The 22,904-nt window shown below is 37.4% G+C and overlaps 1 protein-coding gene across 1 annotated transcript in view; it reads left to right on the top strand.

Moving 5' to 3' along the window:
- LOC150079882 (glycogen [starch] synthase-like) overlaps positions 1-22,904 on the top strand; it is a 143,026-nt gene that overhangs the window by 31,568 nt on the left and 88,554 nt on the right. The window contains exons 5-6 of the mRNA XM_090383602.1: positions 13,192-13,386; positions 20,887-21,031. Coding sequence (XP_090239728.1) covers positions 13,192-13,386; positions 20,887-21,031 — 340 coding nt within the window. The remainder of the gene's footprint in view (positions 1-13,191; positions 13,387-20,886; positions 21,032-22,904) is intronic.

Genomic DNA, 22,904 nt, shown 5'->3' on the forward strand with positions numbered 1-22,904 from the left:
TTGGCCAAAATTAGAGAATCTTGATAAAGTGTTGTACAAATGGTTTTTGTTAAAACGATCGGAAGGTATGGCAATTTCTGGGCCAATGCTTATTGTCAAAGCAAGATCTTTTAAGGAGCAAATGAACATTGAATCAGAGTGCACATTTAGTGATGGCTGGCTTAGGAATTTCAAGACTCATCATGGTATTAGACAGATATTGCTGGAGAAAGACAGTCAGCTGATACGCAAGCAGCAACAGAATATAGTGCAAGATTTGAAAAAATTGTATCTGACTATGACCTTACAGCCAATCAAATTTATAATGCTGATGAAACAGCAGTTTACTGGAAGTGTTTTCCCACAAAAACTTTGGCTGGAAACCAAAAACAAAATGCAACAGGGTTTAAGCTTAATAAGGAAAGAATAACTGTTCTTATGTGTGCCAATGCAGTTTGGTGATTGGCAAATTTCAGTGCCCACGGGCCCTAAATGGAATTGTGCGCTTACCTGTGACCTATAAAGCCCAAAAGAATGTTTGGATGGACAAAGATATATTTTGGGATTGGTTTGTTCATGATCAAGAATATCGACCCTTCAGAATTTCAATGCAGTTTTACAATCAAAGAGGCAACATTTTCACTCGCGACTGCATGGAATACAGTCAAGCCTGTAACTCTTTTAAGAGCATTGTGAAAGTTATGGCTGAACGTGATGTTTGCAGATCTACAATCTGATCAAAATGAAGATTTTCAAGGATTTCACATAAAGATGAAGGCATCTGAAGTGAAAGAACTGATGGAAACTGTTAAATTATGTACGGAAGACAACCCTCTACTCAAACTTAATGCTGGTGACATAGAAGAGTGGATACGCATTGAAGATGATGTCGAAGTTGCAGCGACTTTCACTGATCAAGAAATTATTCAAAGCATTATAACTCCTGATAAGATAGAAGAAGATAGAATTATTCAGAAGAATCTGGTGAAAAAAATGACAAAGTTGAAGAAGAAAAGATATCTTGAGCTACTGAAGAAAAGTCAATTGAAACATTTATGAAGAAAAGTAAATTAAATTTATGGAACAGAAACGTGATTTCAGTCTTCAAGACGTCATGCATGCACACATGGTGCATAATAATTTTATCACAAAGAAATTACAAAGTCGTAAACAAGATGATATATGAAAGTATTTAAAGAAAGCAATAGAAGCATCAAGAAGTGCGGCAGATAGAGTAGAGGCTGCAAGTGTTCCATCCACAAGCAGTGCAACAGATGCAACAGAAATTGCGGAAATGAATGAATAAATATTTGATTGGTTTTTTGAACTTTGTATTTTATATGAATATAAATTTTCATACAAAACTTTATTTTGTTAATAAAGTAAAAACATATAATTAATTTATATAAAATATGTATCTTCTGCTTTCATTTATATACTGTATTTTTCTTTTACATTGTTCATTTTTAAACACAATTTCAAGTATTACACGCTCTTTTTTTTTTTTTTTTTTTTCTGGCGAAAATTTTTACGTTTACATCTTTGTCGGGTGTTATCTTTATTTTTCTTTAAAACCGCTTGTTTCGATAAATGAAGCATGCTTTATTTGCTAATGAATAGACTATCCAAATTTACCTGGTCATCTCTTCTTTATTCCATCTTAAATTTGAATTTTAAAAGTACTACCTGAGAATCCGGAAAATCTGGATCGAGCCAGTCCCCGAGCAGTCCGGATTTTCAGACTTTTACTGTAATAATAAATAACAAGATGCTTTTGGAGGAAGAGCTCTCTAAAACATTGTCATAGAGTAGTATAATAGCCCATTGTCTGGAGCAGCATTCCCAAACTGGGGTCCTTGGATCCCTGGGGGTCTGTAGACCAGTTCCATGGGGTCTGTGAAATGGACCCTCTGGAACTGGTCAAATTATTCATTCTGTGTATAGCAAATTGATGATAAATAAAGTTATTAATTATATATTTATTAAAATAAGAATAAAGTTGAGTTGTTTTAAAAATAAAACTTTGAATTAATTTTCTTTTCAGAAAACTCAGTAGTCATAGATATATATACAGACACAGAGAAACATATGCATATATGTGCATATATATATAAAGTTTGTGGACCCATATATATATATATATATGTATTTTATTACACTCTATGACTTATTATTATTAGCTATGTGGTGCTAGGAAGTCGAGGCTTATGCTGCACCATCCAAAAAAAAAAAAAATTCCCGAGTTATCCTGAGAGAGAGAGAGAGAGAGAGAGAGAGAGAGCGAGCGAGCGAGAGAGAGAGAGAGAGACAGTCAAAAGGGAATCATCAAGAAAGAGAAGAATGATGATATCTCAGGACCCTTCGTGTGCCAAGCCCATACTCACCAGATGTGAGCCCCCGGGGTCAACTTGGACCATTATCTTGTTAAAAGATGCTATGGTGGTCTAGGAAGTTGCTCAACTAGTATTTTTATGTTGTTAGAATTCTGGAAGCTTTTAGGTTGAAGGTATTGGCCTCCAAGATGCTCTGAATGATTTTACTTTTTTGTTAATTTATTATATGACCAATAAATTTTAAAAAGGATGTTACTTATAACCATTTCATTTTTTTTTTTTTTTTTCAGATTAATGAAGTTTCAGCCCAAAAGGCAAATCATTAATTCAAATATTAATTCATCTCTACAAATAGTTTTATAGTAATTTATTTTATAGTTTATAGTATCTTTATAGTAACTTATTTTATAGTTTATAGTATCTTTATAGTAACTTATTTTATAGTTTATAGTATCTTTATAGTAACTTATTTTATAGTTTATAGTATCTTTATAGTAACTTATTTTATAGTTTATAGTATCTTTATAGTAACTTATTTTATAACTTTATAGTAGAACTTTTACTTATTTTGTGCTGTATTCGCCATAAAGATAAGGATGTCTACATAGAAATGGAGCAACTTTAAATCCTTATAACTTTTATATATACAATATATACACTGCCCTACCATTAATATCCGGACACCCTTCCATGGATGGTGAAATAGGTCCTATGCATGCAACACATCACAGAACCTGCTATAAATATGCACACTAGACTTCAAACAGATAATTGCAAAAGTGGGCATGCAAGATGACACATTCAACAGATTAACAGACTTCCAACGTGGAATGATAATAAGATGCCACATAAGCAAGCATTCTGTACGAGACATAGCAGTTACTCTGGGGATTAATAGAGTAACAGTTAGTGGCATCATATGCATATGAAAGAGGAATGCGACTGAATCTGCCAAACAACGGCCTGGTAAATCCCCAAAACTAACAGAACAGGAGAAGAGAATTCTGCGAAGAACTGTGTGCTCAAATTATAATTTGCCATTGTCTCAAGTTATACAAACCTTCTGAGAGTATTGGGACTAATTTCAGCACTAGTACATTACGAAGGACACTCCATGATACAATGGTCGTGCAGCTGTTCACAAACCATTGATCACCTCAACAAATGCTAGACACCGATTAACTTGGTGTAAGGAGTGCGAATCGTGGACTGTAGAGCAGTGGAAAGCAGTCCTATGAACAGATGAGTTGAAGTTCGCACTCTACCAGTTTGATGGCCATTCCTGGGTGTGGCGAATGCCAGGGGAACAGTTCCTTCCTGATTGTATCCTCCCAACAAAATGAAGTTTGGTGGAGGCAGTGTCATGGTATGGGGCTCCTTTCATGGTTTGACTTGGGCCCATTAGTCATTATAGAAGAAACCACGAATGCTGCGCAATACCAGGACATCCTGGACAATTATGCACTTCCAACAGTATGGCAGTTCTTCGGGGAAGACCCAGGTTTCTTTGGTCTTCCCCGAAGACCCAGTTTGTTCGGGTCGTGACAAAGTGGTTTGAGGACATCGGTGTGGAAAAGTTGGATTGGCCAGCCCTGGGTTCTGATCTGAACCCTATTGAGCATCTTTGGGATGTATTGGATCGTCGGGTACTTGCACATCGAGATGGCCCAAAAAACAAGGCCGCACTGGTGGCTGCGTTAAAGGACGAGTGGAGGAACATATCACCTGACATTTATAAAAAGCTGATTGAGAGTATGCTGTGAAGATTGAAGGTTGTCATGAAAGCAAAAGGTTTCAGCACAAAATATTAAATAACACAATAAAAGCTCTTTTTTTGTCTAAAGGCAGGTGTCTGGATATTAATGATAGAGCAGTGTAAATGTTTCCAAACATTATATAAAATAAATACAATTTATTTTATATAGTGTGTTTCACTGATTGAATTGATGATTCTACAAAAGAAAGTGAAATGTGTGCTGATTATTAGCATTAGTAGAGGCATATGATGCAAGAAAGCAAGCTTATATAGCATCAGCCAAAAAAAAAAAAAAAAAAAAAACCCTTCCCATTTCACCCATCCATTCGCTCAAAATGTTTGTGCCTTGAACTTATTTAAGTTCAAGGCACAAACAAAGTTTAAGGCCTTGAACTTATTTAAGTTCAAGGCCTTAAACTTATTCTGCCTTGAACTTATTTAAGTTGCTGACCTCCACTACAACAGATGGAAGTTTGTTCCAACTATCAACCACCAGCTGGCTAAAGGCGAATTTCTGCACATCTATTCTACAATTGTCTTTCCTCAATTTGAATTTATGTCCCCTTAAGTAATCTGAGTAATCTGAGCAGGAGGGGGAATCTCATTAGCATTGAGCTTGCTTAATCCATTCAAGGCCTTATACACCTCAATGAAATTGATGGCTGAATTAAAGTCACCAGCCCTGGTACAATGATGATTCCATAAAACGTGTGGTGAAGCACTACCAATCCAAAGAGACTTGTATCTAGGGATGAATCAATTGGCAGTGTTCTGAAGCAGCCATGTAGGGAAATTCCTAGGATGTTGGATGAGAAATAATAGGTTTCAGTACAATTAATTCCAGTAAGTGCTTTATATGGATAGAGCTCTATCCATATAAGATTAATTTGGTTCAGCAGATAACATTTGGTGTTCATATCAAAAGGTAAAATTATACTATGCACATGCATAGGATAATTGAATAGTGAAACTGAATACCATCATGATTTAATCTGTGCTACAAATTGAATGTCTGTGATGTCGAACCGTGGCAGAAATCACATTACATACCTATCCCAGTGTACCCAGATGTTATGTTCACATATTCCAGTCAACCCTTCCCCATCTCTTCCACATGCAGTATGACTGATGATTTTTGAGGTTATGACGGACATCATGGCATGATCCAATCTTCCTTACATTTCACGGGTACAACTCTAAAACGGTGTTTGCAGGCCGGCTGCTAGTTAGTACACCGGACCGAACCTATTGGTAACTCTCTAGGAAGCTTCCAGATCAGCTAGTGTATAATCTTGCTACCTCTACTCTGCCAGTGACTGGAGTCAGTCCGAATAGTGTGTATTTTTTTTTTTTTTTTTTTTTTTATGTAAACCCCAAACACAAGAGGTATGAGAACCTATAGTACTTAGTACCATGCTTGGGTTGGAGGTTGAGAAGACGAAAGAAGATATTTGTTGACATTGAACTTGAACTTCTGCAGACTGTAATTTTCAGGAAATACGTATGAAGGAAGGTTGTTCCAGAAAACGGCAGTTGAATGAATAAACGAGGAAGTTGAAAAGTTGGTTCTGTGAGTTTGAAGTTGGACAGTAAATGGATGTTGGCTGGTGGCGGCACGTGTTCGGACTGTTTTGAAAGAGAGAGTGAGAATTATAGAAGCCAATTCAGAAGAACAGTGCTCAGGGAAGTATCTGTAGAAGACGCATGCAGCAGAAACAGTACATCTATGAGACAGCGAGTGGAGACACTGTTAGAGATGAATCATTAATTAATCTAACTGCCCTCTTCTGAATGGAATCAAGAAGACTGAGAGAGGTTTTGTGGGCACCACTCCAGATGTGGGAACAATATTCCATGGCAGGGTGGATTTGCGATTTATACAGAGTGAGCAGCTGATTGGAAGAAAAGTAACGCTGAGAGTGAAAGAGAAAACCAAGTTTTTTAGATGCAGAGGAAGCAATATTTGTAATGTGCTTGTGCCAAGAGAGATAAGAAGTGAGGGTAATCCCCCCAAAAGAGATATATCATTTTGCCAAAAATCGGAGTGTCACTAAAGATAAGCACAGCAGCAGAAGAATCCTTATTGTGAGATATAAGACAAGACTGAGTTTTAGTAGGGTTGAAATCAACTAAGTTGTCTTTGCCCCACTGGAGAATTACCTGAAGATCAGCATTTAAGGAATTGGTAGCAGATTTTCGAGAAGTTGAAGCTGATTGAGCAGGGCAAGGTTTCCCAAAAAAGAAAGTAGAATGCAATGTGCTCTGATTGGCAAAACTATGGATAGGATTTCCAGTCAATGGAAGAAGGTCAGTAATACACAAGAGGAAAAGAGTGGGGGAAAGAACTGAACCTTGGGGGACACCGGCATTAGTGGAGAAGTTAGAAGACAGAGAGCCATCTACCATCACCCTCAGTGAGCGATCAGAGAGAAAACTAGATAACCAATTACAAAAAACAGTTGGCAAACCATAAGATGGAAGAAGACCTTTATGCCAAACACGATCGAAAGCCTTTGAGATGTCAAGAGCAACTACTTGTGTTTCACCGAACCTTTCCATTGAATTAGTCCATAAATGGGTAACATAAGCCAGAATATCACCAGTGGATCGACACTGACGGAATCCATACTAGCGATCGTTGATCAGACGGAAGGTTTCCAGGTAGTTTAAGAGTTGGCAGTTAATTGGTTTCTCCATTTCTTTAGAAAGGGTAGAAGTAATTGCAATGGGATGATAATTGGATGGGAAGGATTTGTCACCCTTTTTAGGAACTAGCTGGATGTGAGCAAATTTCCAAGCAGAAGGAAAAACACCTTTGGAATAAGAAAGTGAAAAAAGGCGGCAAAGAATAGGAGTAAGTTCAAGAGCGCAGGTTTTGAGAACAAGTGGAGAAATACCATTGGGACCTGGAGCTTTCTTAGCATCACGATTCGTCAAAATCCTTCTGACATCCTTTTGACGGAAGACTACAGGAGGGATTGAATGGTGGGAGGTGTTTTACCAAGATCATTAATACATGAGTTGGAAGAAAATGGGATGCTAGCAGGTCAGCGTTATCCTTGGCTGAAGTGACAACAGAGCCATCTGGTTTGGACAGAGTTGGGAGCAGAGATGGTCAAAAGTTATGGCCAATAGCTTTGGCAAGAGACCAGAATGCTCGGCTACCATTAGGGCAAGAAGCAAGTTTTCTACTCTTAGCCTGTTCAAACTCTAGTTTGGACTGATTAATAACTTCTTTATAATTGTTGCGAGCTTTGGTGTAGGCAGAAAACTGAAACTGAAGAATTAGAAACAAGCCAATTACGATATGCAACATTCTTCTCTTGAACAGCCTTAGCACATTTATTGGAAAACCAAGGTTTAGATAAAGGATGAGATTTTAAAGTGGAGTGTGGGATAAAGGATTCCATTTCTACAAGAATAATTTCACTGACACGATCTGAGCAAATGTTGACATCTGAAGGTTTGAAACAGTAATCCGACCAAGGAAAAGAAGAAAAGAAATCTCGCAGGTCATCCCATTTTGCATTCTTGTAATGCCAAACAACACGAGGTTGGGAATAGCTATGAGATAAAGGCTCCATTGGAGAAGAGACAATCACCAAGTTGTGATCTGAAGTGCCTAAAGTACCTCTCACTTCGACCATGTACTTAGAAGGGTTGTTTGTGAGAAAAAGATCAAGCATGTTGGCTGTATGATTAGGATTGTCTGGTATTCTTGTAGTTAAATGAACAATCTGTGCAATTTAAAAAACCTCAGCATCTCGACCAGCTGGGTCGGTGTGACTAGAAAAATGGAAGCCAGCTGGAGTTGTGAACATTAAAATCGCCAAGGAAAATTGTTGGGGGGGGGGCATTGTCAAGGCCATGTTATGTAATGGATCTGGGAATATTTTTACCATGTGTATGCCATATCCAAAAATTTCATTACTTCATACAGCATGTCCTCCTCACTTTTTCTTACTATTGAATACACCATGAATTGTTAGACTAACAGAGTAAGCTTATCTGTGAAAAGATCTAAAACTCCCAAACACTTCAAGTTCATTTCACAAATATATGTGGTCTCAGTTCTAATCGCAATGATGTCCATTTCCACTAACAGTCTGCCAAATCCCTTGTACTTTTTCTGACAGAATCTCTGTTATCAGTTGATTCAACTACTGCTCATCTCAGTTGCCCAAATTATTCGCTGTATGATTCCTTTCGCCTCAATGGTAGTACTTGTGCATATGTCTGTTCCGATATTCCCCGTCAGAGACTTGTTAATTTGGAATCTCCTCCTTTTGGTCTTCTCTGGCTTAAAATCTCTCTACCTCATTCTGTTTTCTCTACCGTTCTCCCAACTTCACTAATCACTTGGAGCTCTCTGACTTCCTCTCTTTGCCACTTGACATTCTCCAGTCCAACTTTCCTAAGAGTGAGGTAATTTTCCTTGGTGATTTTAATGTTTACAGCTGCACCTGGCTTCCGATTACCAGTCACACTGACCCAGCTGGTCGAGATGCTGAGGCTTTTGCAATTACTAATGACCTTGTACAGATTGTTCATTTGCCTACCAGAATAAAGGACAATCCTAACCATACAGCCAACACACTTGATCTTTTTCTCACAAACAACCCTTCTAAGTACACGGTCGAAGTGAGTGGTCCTTTAGGCAGCTCAGATCACAACTTAGTGATTGTCTCTTCTTCAATGGAGCCTTTATCTCATGGCTATTCCAAACCTCGTGTTGCTTGGCATTACAAGAATGCAAAATGGGATGACCCGCAAGATTTCTTTTCTTCTTTTTTTTTGGTCGGATTGCTGTTTCAAAACTTCTGATGTCAACATTTGCTCAGATCGTGTCAGTGAAATTATTCTAGATGGAATCCTTTATTCAACACTCCACTTTAAAATCTCACCCTTTATCTAAACCTTAGTTTCCAATAAATTTGTAAAGGCTGTTCAAGAGAAGAATGTTGAATATCGTAATTGGCTTGTTTCCAATTCTTCAGTTTCATTTTCTGCCTACACCAGAGCTCACAATAATTGTAAAGCAGTTATTAATCAATCCAAACTAGATTTTGAACAGCCTAAGAGAGGAAAACTTGCTTTTTGCACTATTGGTAGCTGAGCATTCTGGTCTCTTGCCAAAGCTATTGGCCTCAACTTTTGCCCATCTCTGCTCCCACTTCTGTCAAAACCAGATGGTTCTGTTGTCACATCAGCCAAGGATAAAGCTGACCTGCTAGCATCCCATTTTTCTTCCAACTCATGTATAATGATCTTGGTAAAACACCTCCCGCCATTCCCAACATGTTCCATTCAATGCCTCCTGTGGTCTTCTGTCAAAAGGATGTTAGAAAGATTTTGACAAATCTTGATACTAAGAAAGCTCCAGTTCCTAATGGTATTTCTCCACTTGTTCTCAAAACCTGTGCTCCTGAACTTACTCCTGTTCTTTGCTGCCTTTTTCACTTTCTTATTCCAAAAGTGTTTTTCCTTCTGCTTGGAAATTTGCTCATATGCGGCCAGTTCCTAAAAAGGGTGACAAATCCCTCCCATCCAATTAATTTCCCATTGCAATTACTTCTACTCTTTCTAAAGTAATGGAGAAATCAATTAACCACTAACTCTTAAACTACCTAGAAACCTTCTGTTTGATCAACGATTGCCAGTGTCGATCCACTGGTGATATTTTGGCTTATGTTACTCATTTATGGACAAATTCAGTAAAAAAATTCGGTGAAACACATGCAGTTGCTCTTAACATCTCAAAGGCTTTCGATCATGTTTGGCGTAAAGGACTTCTAAACAAGCTTCCATCTTATGGTTTGCCAACTGTCTTTTGTAATTGGTTATCGAGTTTTCTCTCTGATTGCTCACCAAGGGTAATGGTAGATGGCTCTCTTCTAATTTCTCCACTAATGCTGGTGTCCACCAAGGTTCAGTTCTTTCCCCCACTTTTTTCCTCTTCTATATTAATGTCCTTCTTCTATTGACTGAAAATCCTATCCATAGTTTTGCCGATTAGAGCAAAACTATGGATAGGATTTCCATAGATTGTCCTAGACTTCCATAACAATACTGACAAGCACAATGATGAATGCTACTGCCCTGCCAAGAAAGAAATCCTCAAAGCCTGGAAAATGTTATTTTCCAGGCTTTGGGGATCCTTTTGAGAAGGTATTATGGCAGTCCATTCTTAGAATCCATGTGGTGTATAGCTGCCAAGGGTATGTTGTTGGAATATTATTATGGGAACCAGTTTCTGAATGGGCATTTTTCCGATTCTAGCAGACCTGTAAGCTCTGGGAGGGAGAACTATAGAGAATGTTTACTGTCATTAGCATTAGCATTAGTAGAGGCATATGATGCAAGAAAGCAAGCTTATGCAGCATCAGCCAAAAAAAAAAAACCACTTCCATTTCACCCCTCCGTTCGTTCGAAATACCTGTCCAGCTGAGCCTTCAGTTCAAAAAACCTTGCTCTGCTCAATCAGCTTCAACGTCTTGAATATCCGCTACCAATTCCTTAAATGCTGATCTCCAGGTAATTCTCCAGTGGGGCAAAGACAACTTATTTGATTTCAATCCTTCTAAAACTCAGTCTTGTCTTATATCTCACAAAAAGGAATCTTCTGCTCCTATGCTTATCTTTGGTGACACTCCAATTTCTAGGCAAGATGATATATCTCTTTTGGGGATTACCCTGACTTCTAATCTCTCTTGGCACAAGCACATTACAAATATTGGTTCCTGTGCTTCTAAAAAACTTGGTTTTCTCTTTCACTCTTGGCATTACTTTTCTTCCAAACAGTTGTTCACACTGTGCAAATCGCAAATCTGCCCTACCATGGAATATTGTTTCCACATCTAAGATGGTGCCACCAAAACCTCGCTCAGTTTTCTAGAAGATTCCATTCAGAAGAGGACAGTTAGGTTAATTAATGACTCATCTCTAACAGAGTCTCTCCACTCACTGCCTCATAGATGTACTGTTTCTGCTGCATGCCTTTTCTACAGATACTACCATGGGCACTGTTCTTCTGAATTGGCTTCTATAATTCCTGCTCTCTCTTTCAGAACAATCCAAACACGTGCCGCCACCAGCCAACATCCATTTACTGTCCAACTTCAAACTCACAGAACCAACTTTATATCTTTCTCATTTATTCATTCAACTGCCGTTTTCTGGAACAACTTTCATTCATATGTATTTCCTGAAAATTGCAGTCTTCAGAAGTTTAAGTCTAATGTCAACAAATATCTTCTTTCGTCTTCTCAACCTCTAAGTACTAAGTACTATACGTTCTAATACCTCTCGTGTTTGGGGTTTTCATAAAAAAAACATTATACAAAACTCGAGCATAATGACTATGATCTGTGTGAATATTCCTCTTTTTGTATTCTTCAATGAAAAATTATATGCCTTTAAAGTTGTTTCATTTCTTTGTAGACACCTGGTCTTCAAAGTTTTTTGAATTCTCTGTATTTCAGCTGTGTTTACTGTTCATTCTGCTCAATCTGTATCTCTCTATAACTAACATAGACTTCCATAACAATACTGACAAGCACAAGGACGAATGCTACTGCCCTGCTAAGAAACAAATCCTCAAAGCCTGGAAAATGTTATTTTCCAGACTTTGGGGATCCTTTTGAGAAGGTATTATGGCAGTCCATTCTTAGAATCCATGTGGTGTAGAGCTGCCAAGGGTATGTTGTTGGAATATTATTATGGGAACCAGTTTCTGAATGGGCATTTTTCCGATTCTAGCAGACCTGTAAGCTTTGGGAGGGAGAACTATAGAGAATGTTTACTGTCATTAGCATTAGCATTAGTAGAGGCATATGATGCAAGAAAGCAAGCTTATGCAGCATCAGCCAAAAAAAAAAAAAAAAAAAAAACCCACTTCCATTTCATCCCTCCATTCGTTCGAAATACCTGTCCAGCTGAGCCTTAAATTTATTTAGGCTATCAACGTCCACAACAAGGGATGGAAGTCTGTTCCCCCAACCAACTACCCGCTGGCTAAAGCCAAATTTCTGCACATCTATCCTACATCTGTCTTTCCTCAATTTGAATTTATGCCCTCTCAGGTAATTATTCTGAGCAAGAGGAAGAATCCCATTGGCATTGAGCATACTCAAACCATTCAAGGCTTTATACACCTCTATCAGATCACCTTGCTGGTGCCTAGACTCCAGACACCGTAATTTGCAAAACTTAAGCCTGTCTTCATAAGAGCAACCCTTTGTTCCATTCACTAATCTTGTTGCCCTTCTCTGTACCCGTTCCAGCAGCTCTACATCCTTCTTGAAATGAGGCCTCCAGACCTGTATACAGTACTCAAGATGTGGCCTAACCATTGCCTTATACAAGGGAATAATCACCTCCTTATCCCTGCTAGAAAAATTCCTGTATATCATTGACAAGACACCATGAGCTACTCTTGCAGCCCATCTGCACTGCTCAGAAAACTTTATATCTGCCTGCACAATTACCCCCAGGTCCTTTTCATTCTCTACCACTGTTAGTGATAGTACCACAGAGTTGATACGTTGCTCTGGGGTTACTGTTTAGTTACTCCTATATTTTCTGTCTCTTCTAAAATATAAGAAGAGAGAAAATATGGGGAACAATAAAAGCAGAAGGAGAGGAACGAGTGGGAAAGGCAGAAGTTGTTGGGAAGAGGTGTACTGAGTGGGTTGCAGTGCTCCTCCTGTGTTCTTATTGATGTTGGAGGGATTTTGAAAAAATCTCGGAAGTTTCGATGAAATTTCTTTACTTCTGAAATTTTTCTCTTTTTTGGAATCCTGGGAATTTTTAGGTTGTAAATGTTGCCTTCTAAAGTGCTATATGTATGTATATATGTGTGTTTGTATATATATTACTTTTTATTGCCAACCGGGCTAGCCAGGTGGGTAAAGTACCTGCCTAGCAACCCAAAGGTCGCAGATTCGAATCCCGCCTCAGGCTTGGATCAAAGTACTGCAAAAACCTTGGGAGGTGCATTATGGCCTCAGAAGCCAATGCGCCAACAACTACCAAAAAAAAAAAAAAAAAACTTTTTATTAATTCATTAAATTAAAAATAAATTTTAAAATATGTATTTCTTATAGCTTAAAATTTTTTTTTTAGTTTAATAAAGAAGCTTCAGCTAAAACAAGGAACCCATTAATTATAGCTCACTTCCATGAATGGTTTTGTAGTATTGCACTTATTCTGTGCCGTATTCACCATAAAAATATTGCGACTGTATTTACTACTCATGCTACTCTGCTTGGTCGGTATCTGTGTGCAGCTAATGTAGACTTCTATAATAATATTGAAAAGGTAAGTATACATATGTAAAAAGGTTACTTTCATTTATTATTCCACCTCCCTAGTTGGTTTTAATTATACAAATACTAATAGAAGTTGAAACCACATCTTAACATTTAATTGGTTTTATTTTTCATTATTTAATTCACTATAATTATTTTTCTATGCATTACCTTAAACAAGAAAGTTTGTTCTGTTGCAATTTTGTTAAATTATGTTAATTGCATTCAGTATAATGATTTACTTCAATGATTATAAAGTTAGTTTAGAACTATGAATTCAGGAAAAAATTAAACTGAGAGTGGTATTTCATTAATTTAAAGTTGAGATATGTACTGTATTAGGTATATCTATCTATCCTTTTCACAAAATGGAGTGCTTTTTCAGTAACAGCATCACATGCAGTATAAAGCAGGCAAATACATAGGGATGTGTATGTGTGCAATTCAGTGCAGGAACAGGCAAGATAAAAGATTTAAGTGATTGAATACAATATGGCAGTTGGTACCAGATGTGTAGATATGGATATCTTGGAAACTACAAACCTGCTGGGGTTTCACATATAGCCATATCTCAGGTGTATTGAAACTGACCCAATAACCAGATAACATCTGGCCGAGAGTAATCCTGTAGTTCAAAACAGCTTGTTTACAAGAGCAAGAGACCAACGGACAAGTCATGTCATGTTGTCATCCTCCATTCACAAAACAGGCTTGAGCAGGGTAACAGAAAGACTGCAGTCAGTGAAAAAACTAACAACCTAATACAACAGTGGCAATCAAAGAGACATTTCAGAATATACAACTCATCGTTCTTTGTCACAGGTGGAGTATTGCAGTCCAGTTACAGTGTTAATCTGATTTTAATGAAATTTGGAATTCTTCAACAAACTTTATAAAAGATTCAAGTATAAAAACATTTAACAAAATATGTCTATTGGCAGCTGAGTTGCTACATGTGCTCATTACCTGAGTACTTATCACATACAGCAATTCAGTTACATTTGATGTCTGTACCAAAACTTTGCCATGTGATGTCCACATGATGGCTAGTTGTGAGATGATATTTATGTAGCAGGTTTTTTTTTTTTTTTTTTTCTAGTTAGGGAAAGTTGCACAGGAGAAATGGATTAACTTGCTGGCACGATTTTGGTACAAAGCCAGAGGAGTATTCTAAGTAAGTGCTGAAATTTTACAATGGGTCAAAATTGCTGTTCCAGATTTATTTTAACATATCTGTGGGGAAGAAGACAATGAATTTGAAATAGGATCTAAAACCTCCACAGGGACCAACAAAACATCCAGTGAAAATATAGTGTCTGTCTGACTTTTCCTTCTGAAGTCATGACTAGTATTCCTTAATGTTCTTTTATATTCATTCATTTAATTTGATTTTTTGGGAAGAGTGTGGCTATGGAATCATAATTGATCTTAAAAGCTTCCTGGGAGCCATTAACGCACACTGAAAATTTGATACTTATCCAAATTTTCCTCCTTGAGAATTGCCAAAACATCTGGAACTAAGAGTTTTCTTGTAGGAGGAGAACTGGGGGTTGTCAACTCAGAATTAATCCTGAAACTTTTCCAGGGACTAACAGAAAATGTTCTGAAAATTGGTGCAAATTTTCAAAATATCAGTCTGACATATACTTGTTGAGTATATGTCAAACAGACATCTGAAACTCGAAAATATTTGGAGGTGGGGGTATGATCAAATTTCTGTTGATCCAATTTTATTGATATTTAGGATAGCTCAACAAATCTTCCTAAAAGATGTGAATGTAAAATTTCAACATTTCAATGATATGATATAATTGAATGAATTGGATTATTTTCAATAATCGAATGATTAGTAGTTAGTGACTACCATTTAATTTGAATGATATTGACATTAGTATTAGTATAGTCAAATGATTTTCCATAATCAAATGATGAGTAGTAGTAGTAGTGGCATGTGATGCAAGAAAGCAAGTGTATGAGCTTATGCAGCATCAGCCAAAAAAAAAAAAAAAAAAAATTCACACAACCATTCCCTCTAAATGTTTGTCCGGTTCCTCCTTAAATTTATTTAATCTATCAACTTCCACAATGACAGATGGAAATTTGTTTCAGCAATTAACCACCCGCTGGCTAAAGGCAAATTTCTGCACATCTATTCTACATCTCATCTGTCTTTCCTTAATTTGAATTTATGCCCCCTTAGGTTTGTAATCTGAACAAGTGGAAGAATCCCATCAGAATTCAGCATGCTCAACCCATTCAAGGCCTTATACACCTCAATCAGATCATCGCGCAGGTGCATAGTCTCCAGCCATTGTAATTTGCAGAACTTAAGCCTCTCTTGGTAAGAGGATCCCTTCATTCCCCTCACCAATCTTGTTGCCCTTCTCTATACACGCTCAAGCAAATCTACATCCTTCTTAAAATGAGGCCTCCAAGCCTGTACGCAGTACTCAAGGCATGGCCTGACCATTGCCTTATACAGAGGGACAATTACCTCCTTTTCCCTGCTAACAAAATTCCTATATATCATTGACAAAACCCCATGACCTGCCCTGGCAGCCTGTCTGCATTGCTCAGAACACTTCATATCTGACTGCACAATTACTCCCAGGTCTTTTTCATTTTCTACCACCTTAAGTGTAGTACCACACAGTTCGTGCATTTCTCTGGGGTACTTCTACCCATATGCAGTACTTTGCATTTGTCAAGGTTAAACTTCAGATTCAAGTATAACAACATTCAACAAAATATGTCTATTGGCAGCTGAGTTGCTACATGTGCTCATTACCTGAGTACTGATCACATACAGCAATTCAGTTACATATGATGTGTGTACCAAAACTTCACCATGTGATGTCCACATGATGGCTAGTTGTAAGATAATATTTATGTAGCAGTTTTTTTTTTTTTTTCTTTTCTAGTTAGGGAAAGTTGCACAGGGGACATGGATTAACTTGTTTCATTCTGTTGCAGTAGCACACTGCCATTACTGTCATTAATAACCCTGCCAACCTTTGTATCATCTGCAAACTTTGACACTAAGCCTGATATATCTTCATCAACATCATTGATAAATATACAAAACAACAGTGGACCCAACACCGAGTAGTTGTTGGGTATGTGTTGAATGATTTGCCTTAATGGAATGATTATAGCGTCGTGATTATGCTCATCACTATTTCTCACTTTTCATTTCATAATTGAAAGGGTAAGCACTGTACCATTGGTGGTATCATCTGCATCCTTCATTGAATTCCATTGATAGTGAACATAATCTCAGTATAAAGTATTAATACTGAGTAACCTAAAGAGAAGGATTATCTAGAGGAAGGCACATCACACTTTTTGTATATTGACTGCATGTTTTAATAAATTGTGCTCAGAAAGAAATTATGCAAATTTTTGAACATTGTGCTGTTATTTACTAAGATACAGTAAATGTTAGATTAATAATATTAATACAATGTATAGTAATCAGTTTCATAAAAAAGGACACTAATAAATAAATAAATTTTCTGTTTATACTCTGAGATGACCACATAAGATCAGAGGATACTTCAAGATAGAGAAGATATAAGAACATTATACTGTATTTAGTAATCATGCAAGCTTGAACCATAGTCACGCAAAGTGCATGTACTCTTGTACAAAAGTACATGCACTTTGCATGTTGTGCTTCACTACTCAGCTACGGATTACTCATATTTATTGCAAACATTAATATGCAGTAATAAATAACTGCATATTAATGTTTGCACTGACAGGGCTAAAAAATGTATCAGTATATCATCACTTCCTCATATTAAGAAGTATATTGTGATGACAATATACTTTTGTGAGAAGTGCTGTTTATTTGTAGTGCAGTATAAAGTCATTCTACAGCAATAAAGAGTATGAGATGTCATGCTAAGACATTTGGGTTGAGATGGGGTGAGTCAAGTCAGATCAGTTGGTATGGTTGGTTGGCTAATGTATGCAGAGCCCGTCCATTAGGTGAACCTAGAATTTTACTCCACTATCTCACTTTCGAGTATCATGTTGTTGATGATTAAGCTTCACACCAGCCAGAAGATAAATAAATTCAATACTGTAACTAAAACACTTTATTTACAATAAAATAAGTATAAAATATATATTTATAATAAATAACACTGATAAAATTTACTAAAAACCTAGCAATTAAAAGCGATAAAAATTTTGCTGTAGCTTTCGGAGGCAGCAGTCTCTTTCCTCAGCAGCCTATGTCTACTGTGCGGCACATCCTTAAATAGCAGATCCATGGCACACATCACATGGTTCCATGGTTGGAATTTTCCATTTGCGCACCGGGACCGGAAATGGCTCGGGAGCATGCTAGCTGAAACTGTTCATCACGTCCAAGAACGACGGTTTCCAGGAGGGGGTGTAGACGTACACCCCAGACGTACACCACAATATTAATAGTATTGCTAGCTGCCCCAATATGTAAGCTCTCATGCCATTTACGGCGCCAGAACCCCTGTGCATGATATGTGATGACAGCATCCACCAGGGAAATGTGTTGTTGTTTCTCCCAGAAATGTTCTGCCACAGCAGACTTCCCATAATTTGTGGACTTTATTGCATTTGCATGCTCCCCCAGCCGGTCTTTCAATCGCCGCCCAGTCTCACCCACATAACACACCCCACAATCCGGGCATTTGATTTTGTACACCACCCCACTGCTGGCTTCTTTGGATATGGGGTCTTTTACTTGAGAAATCGCTGTGTGCAACCTCCGACATGGGAGTTGCACACAGCATATCTGACATCCCCGAATTGTACGTGCAATGTGGTCTGACAGGCCCGGATATTAGGGAATGTATGCGGTGCCCACAAGGGCAAACTGCTCATTATAGGTGGACTCTACTCCTCTAATGGCTCTGTCCAAAACCCTCTGTTGGTAGCCGCACTTCTTGAGGTCTGCTGTGACCCGAACAATTTCATTATCTCTATCCTTGGAGGTGCTGCAGTGGGACCCCACCCTGTCTATTAGAGCCTTGACCACACTGTTTTTGTGTTGACTGGCCTGTGCCGAGGTATAATGGGTATATTGACCCCGGCACATCGGCTTTCTAAATACCTTGGACTTAAGCCTGCCGCCTTCTCTAATTACCAACACGTCAAAGAATGGCAAGGTTCCCTCCGCTTCCATCTCCGAAGTAAATTTGATAAAAGGGGAGAAATATAAAGTACATTAAGTACCTGATCCTCCCTCCCCCTTTGTATAATGGAGAATGTGTTATCAACATATCTCCTCCATCTGCGCATGGGAAATTCCAAATCCCAAAAAATCCTGACTTCTAATTCCTCCATAGCTAAATTGGCCACTATGGCACTGATGGGGGAACCCATGGCTGTGCCATGGACCTGCCTGTACATGACATCTTGGAATACCATAATGGTACTAGATAAGCAAAACTCCACTCCTTCACAAATGTCATCAATACTTAGAGGTGACCTGGTACTTAATAATACATCCTTTTCTAAGACCATTCTAACACACTGCAAGCCAAACTTAATGGGAATACAAGTAAACTACTATCCACGCCTGTCAGACCGCATTGCACATATAATTCGGGGGAGTCAGATTAGCTGTGTGCAACTCCCAGGTAGGAGGTTGCACACAGCGATTTCTGAAGTAAAAGACCCCATATCCAAAGAAGCCAGCAGTGGGGTGGTGTACGAAATCAAATGCCCAGATTGTGGGGTGTGTCGTGGGTGAGACTGGGCAGCGATTGAAAGACCGGCTGGGGGAGCATGCAAATGCAATAAAGTCCGCAAATTATGGGAAGTCTGCTGTGGCAGAACATTTCTGGGAGAAACAACATCAAATTTCCCGGGAGGATGCTCTCATCACAGATCATGCACAGGGGTTCTCGGACCGTAAATGGCTTGAGAGCTTACATATTGGGGCAGCTAGCAATACTATTAATAGGGATAGGGGTGTACATCTACACCCCCTCCTGGAAACCGTCGTTCCTGGACGTGATGAACAGTTTCAGCTAGCATGCTCCCGAGCCATTTCCGGTCCCGGTGCGCAAATGGAAAATTCCAACCGTGGAACCATGTGATGTGTGCCGTGGATCTGCTATTTAAGGATGTGCTGCACAGTAGACATATGCTGCTGAGGAAGGAGACTGCTGCCTCCGAAAGCTACAGCAAAATTTTTATCGCTATTAATTTCTAGGTTTTTAGTAAATTTTATCAGTGTTATTTATAGTAAATATATATTTTATACTTATTTGTGAATTTATTTATCTTCTGGCTGGTGTGAAGCTTAATCATCAACATGATTTGTCCCAGCCTTGTAGGCCTATATAGAGAGTATCATGTTAGTTCCAATTTGTGCATGCTGTGTTCTTTGAACAGAACTATCTCACTTTCGAGTATCACGTTTACTCCGCTATCTCACTTTCGAGTATCACGTTTACTCCGCTATCTCACTTTCGAGTATCACGTTTACTCCGCTATCTCACTTTCGAGTATCACGTTAGTTCCAATTTGTGCATGCCCCGTTTTTTGTTATTGATTGCTTATCTTTTTTACTGTTTTAATTTTTACAACCCAAAAAAAATTTCAGTGAACATAAATATCAATTAGTTACATACGTACATATTACAGTATTAATTAAGTTTTGTACATAAGCATAAATTAATTTTAATTTGCTAGCCTGTGGAAAATATTCTTCCGATTTTCATTTAATTTTGTTAATTGATAAAGTAATAAAGTGTAAATTTGTGTTTTATATCTTTACTTTTATAGCTTGTGAATAATATTCCTTCTATTTTCGCTTATTAGAATCGCCATTTAATATAATTAAAATTCAATTCACAAACATGATCACAATGACCATTTACTACATATCATATAGTGAACAGTATTTTATTGTGGAGAGTCCATCATAAAGTGATTTGGTTACTACAGTGAACAAATCATAAAGCAGGGGTCCACTGTATTTAAATTTTTCATTAAAAAAAAATCTGAAATTGAAAAAAAAAATTTTGAATAATTTTATGCCAAGCATTAAGAATTATGTTAAGAAACTTCTTTTTAAAGATAATTCACCTCTGTATATTGAATTTTTCCTTGTGAGAGGCGAGATATCTTTAAAAATAAGTTTATAAACATATTTCTTATTAGTATTTGGATAACTGGAAGCCATTGAGGTTATAATGTTTTATAATAATGCAAGCATTTTTAGTGTACTTTAAGGACAATTTTTTTGCTGTTATAAAAAAAACAAAAGTTTTAATAAGTTTTTGAGCTTTAGCTGCATGTGTACTATTCAATAATTGCCTTACATAAGCTCCTAAAATTGTACAGAAATTTAAATGTTAGTATTCATAAAAAGTTAGGATTTGTTTCATCTTATAAATAATATTTGCTACATAATTTAAATATAAACTGTTTTTATTTGCTGCACACCATGAAGTCATTAATATATTTTTTAAAAATATTGTATTATTTTGTCTAATGTTGTCAATTGCAGTTTCAGTTAGACAAGGAAGCTGGTGATAGACAGATATATCATCGATATTGCTTGGAAAGATCGGCTACTGTTAGTGCTCACATTTTCACTACAGTTTCAGATATTACATTCTTTGAAGCTGAGCATTTACTGAAGCGTAGACCTGGTTGGTTGATTTTTCATTTGCCATTTAATTTGTTCATAAAAATGAATAGTGATTTAATAAAAAAAAATTATGAACTGTTAAAATGCCAGTGGCCAACAGGCTGTTGTCATTTTCCAAAGAAAACAGTGAAACAGCAGTGTGTATTTTTTCTAAAAGAAGTAAAGTATATATTAATCTAATATTTCTGAATTATTGTAGCTCTCAAAAAATGTATACAGTAATACCCCAACTTACGCGAACTCGGAGTTACGCGGTTCTTGATTTTTTCGATTGGTGTATATCTAAAATTAGCTTACCAGTGATTTGGAAGTCAAATCATAAAGCTTGGGTGACAGCTTCCATTTTTGAGGACTGGTTTGGTCACCACTTCATACCCGAAGTCGAACGTTATTGCAAGTCTAAACAGATTCCATTTAAAGTGATGCTTCTTATTGACAATGCACCCAGTCACCCTGCTACCACCCTAATTAATTTCGACCCACGTGTGAAAGTTGGGTTTTTGCCTCCAAACACAACCAGCTTGCTTCAACCGATGGACCAGGGAGTCATCAAAACATTCAAGGCTTACTACATGAGGCATTCGTTTGCACGTCTGAATGAAGCTATGAGAGAAAATAGTGAGATATCTGTTAAAGACTTTTGGAAACAATTCAATGTTTTAGATGCCGTAAGAATCATTGAAAAATCTTGGGATGAAATTCACAAAAAAACATTGAATGGTGTCTGGAAGTAACTTTGTCCATTTTTTTTTCAAAACCGAGACGAAAACAACGCCAGAAACTGATCATGTCGCCAATGTGATAGAAGAAGTTGTTAATCTTGCCAGGCAATTAGATTTGGAAGTCAATGGTGATGATGTCAACGAGCTGTTGGATTCACATAGTCAGGAGCTGGCAATGAATGAGCTCATAGAGATGCGTGAGCAAAACATCACTGAAGTATCCGACACTTCAGACCCAGTTCCACCAGAAAAGCACATGACAATTGCAAGCTTGACAGAAGGTCTCAGCTCAATTGAAAAGGGCTTAAAAATTTTAGAAAACAGACTCCAACAAAGAACGCGTTATAGCTACAAAGCAAGGAATAAAAAAATTATTAGCTTGCTACGAAGAAAGTCTGCGTGAAAAAAAGAAGGCGTTGTGTCGTCAGACGAATTTGTTAGATTTTATGAAGCCATCGACATCGAAATAACTTTTTTACGTAACTCATTTATTTTTTAATACATATTTTGTATTAATATGTATAAAGAACTGCAATTTTATTAAATATTTTTCTTCTAAACTAGTGTTTTTGTTAGTCTTGGTCCCAATTAAACAAAATATATATGTATTTATATGCAAAGTTGTACCCCGACTTACACGAATTCGACTTAAGCGATTTTCGTCGGACCCACCTATCGCGTAACTTCAGGGTATTACTGTATAGTATTATATGACTTATGCACCTATTCATAATAGTATAATACTAAAAGGCAAGCTAATTTAGTTGACTCTTAGCAACAAAAATAGCATAGCCTATCCACAAACAATATAAAATTAATCTCATGTTATTAAAACATATTAAATATAATATTTATATTTAATATTCCTCCCTCTACATACACATATGTCACCATCATTAAATGACAAGATATTGCCAAAAACTAAACAGGATTTGCATGTATGCAGTGCATATTTACTATACATGTTGTTCATGAATATTGTGCAGAGCAATATGTTTGCAGCATACCAAAATAAGGCGCCTCCGTAGCCAGGTGGGCAGGAGCAGCAATGCATAGCACACGCTTCTTGATTAGACCGGGGTTCGAGCCTGTGACCACCAAATACGGAGGATGCAGAAAGGTCAGGGAATGACCACCGCATATCCCGAGCAG

The sequence above is a fragment of the Mastigoproctus giganteus genome, chromosome 10 (assembly GCF_048544385.1).
Source record: "Mastigoproctus giganteus isolate SK-2022 chromosome 10, ASM4854438v1, whole genome shotgun sequence".
Taxonomy (NCBI): domain Eukaryota; kingdom Metazoa; phylum Arthropoda; class Arachnida; order Uropygi; family Thelyphonidae; genus Mastigoproctus; species Mastigoproctus giganteus.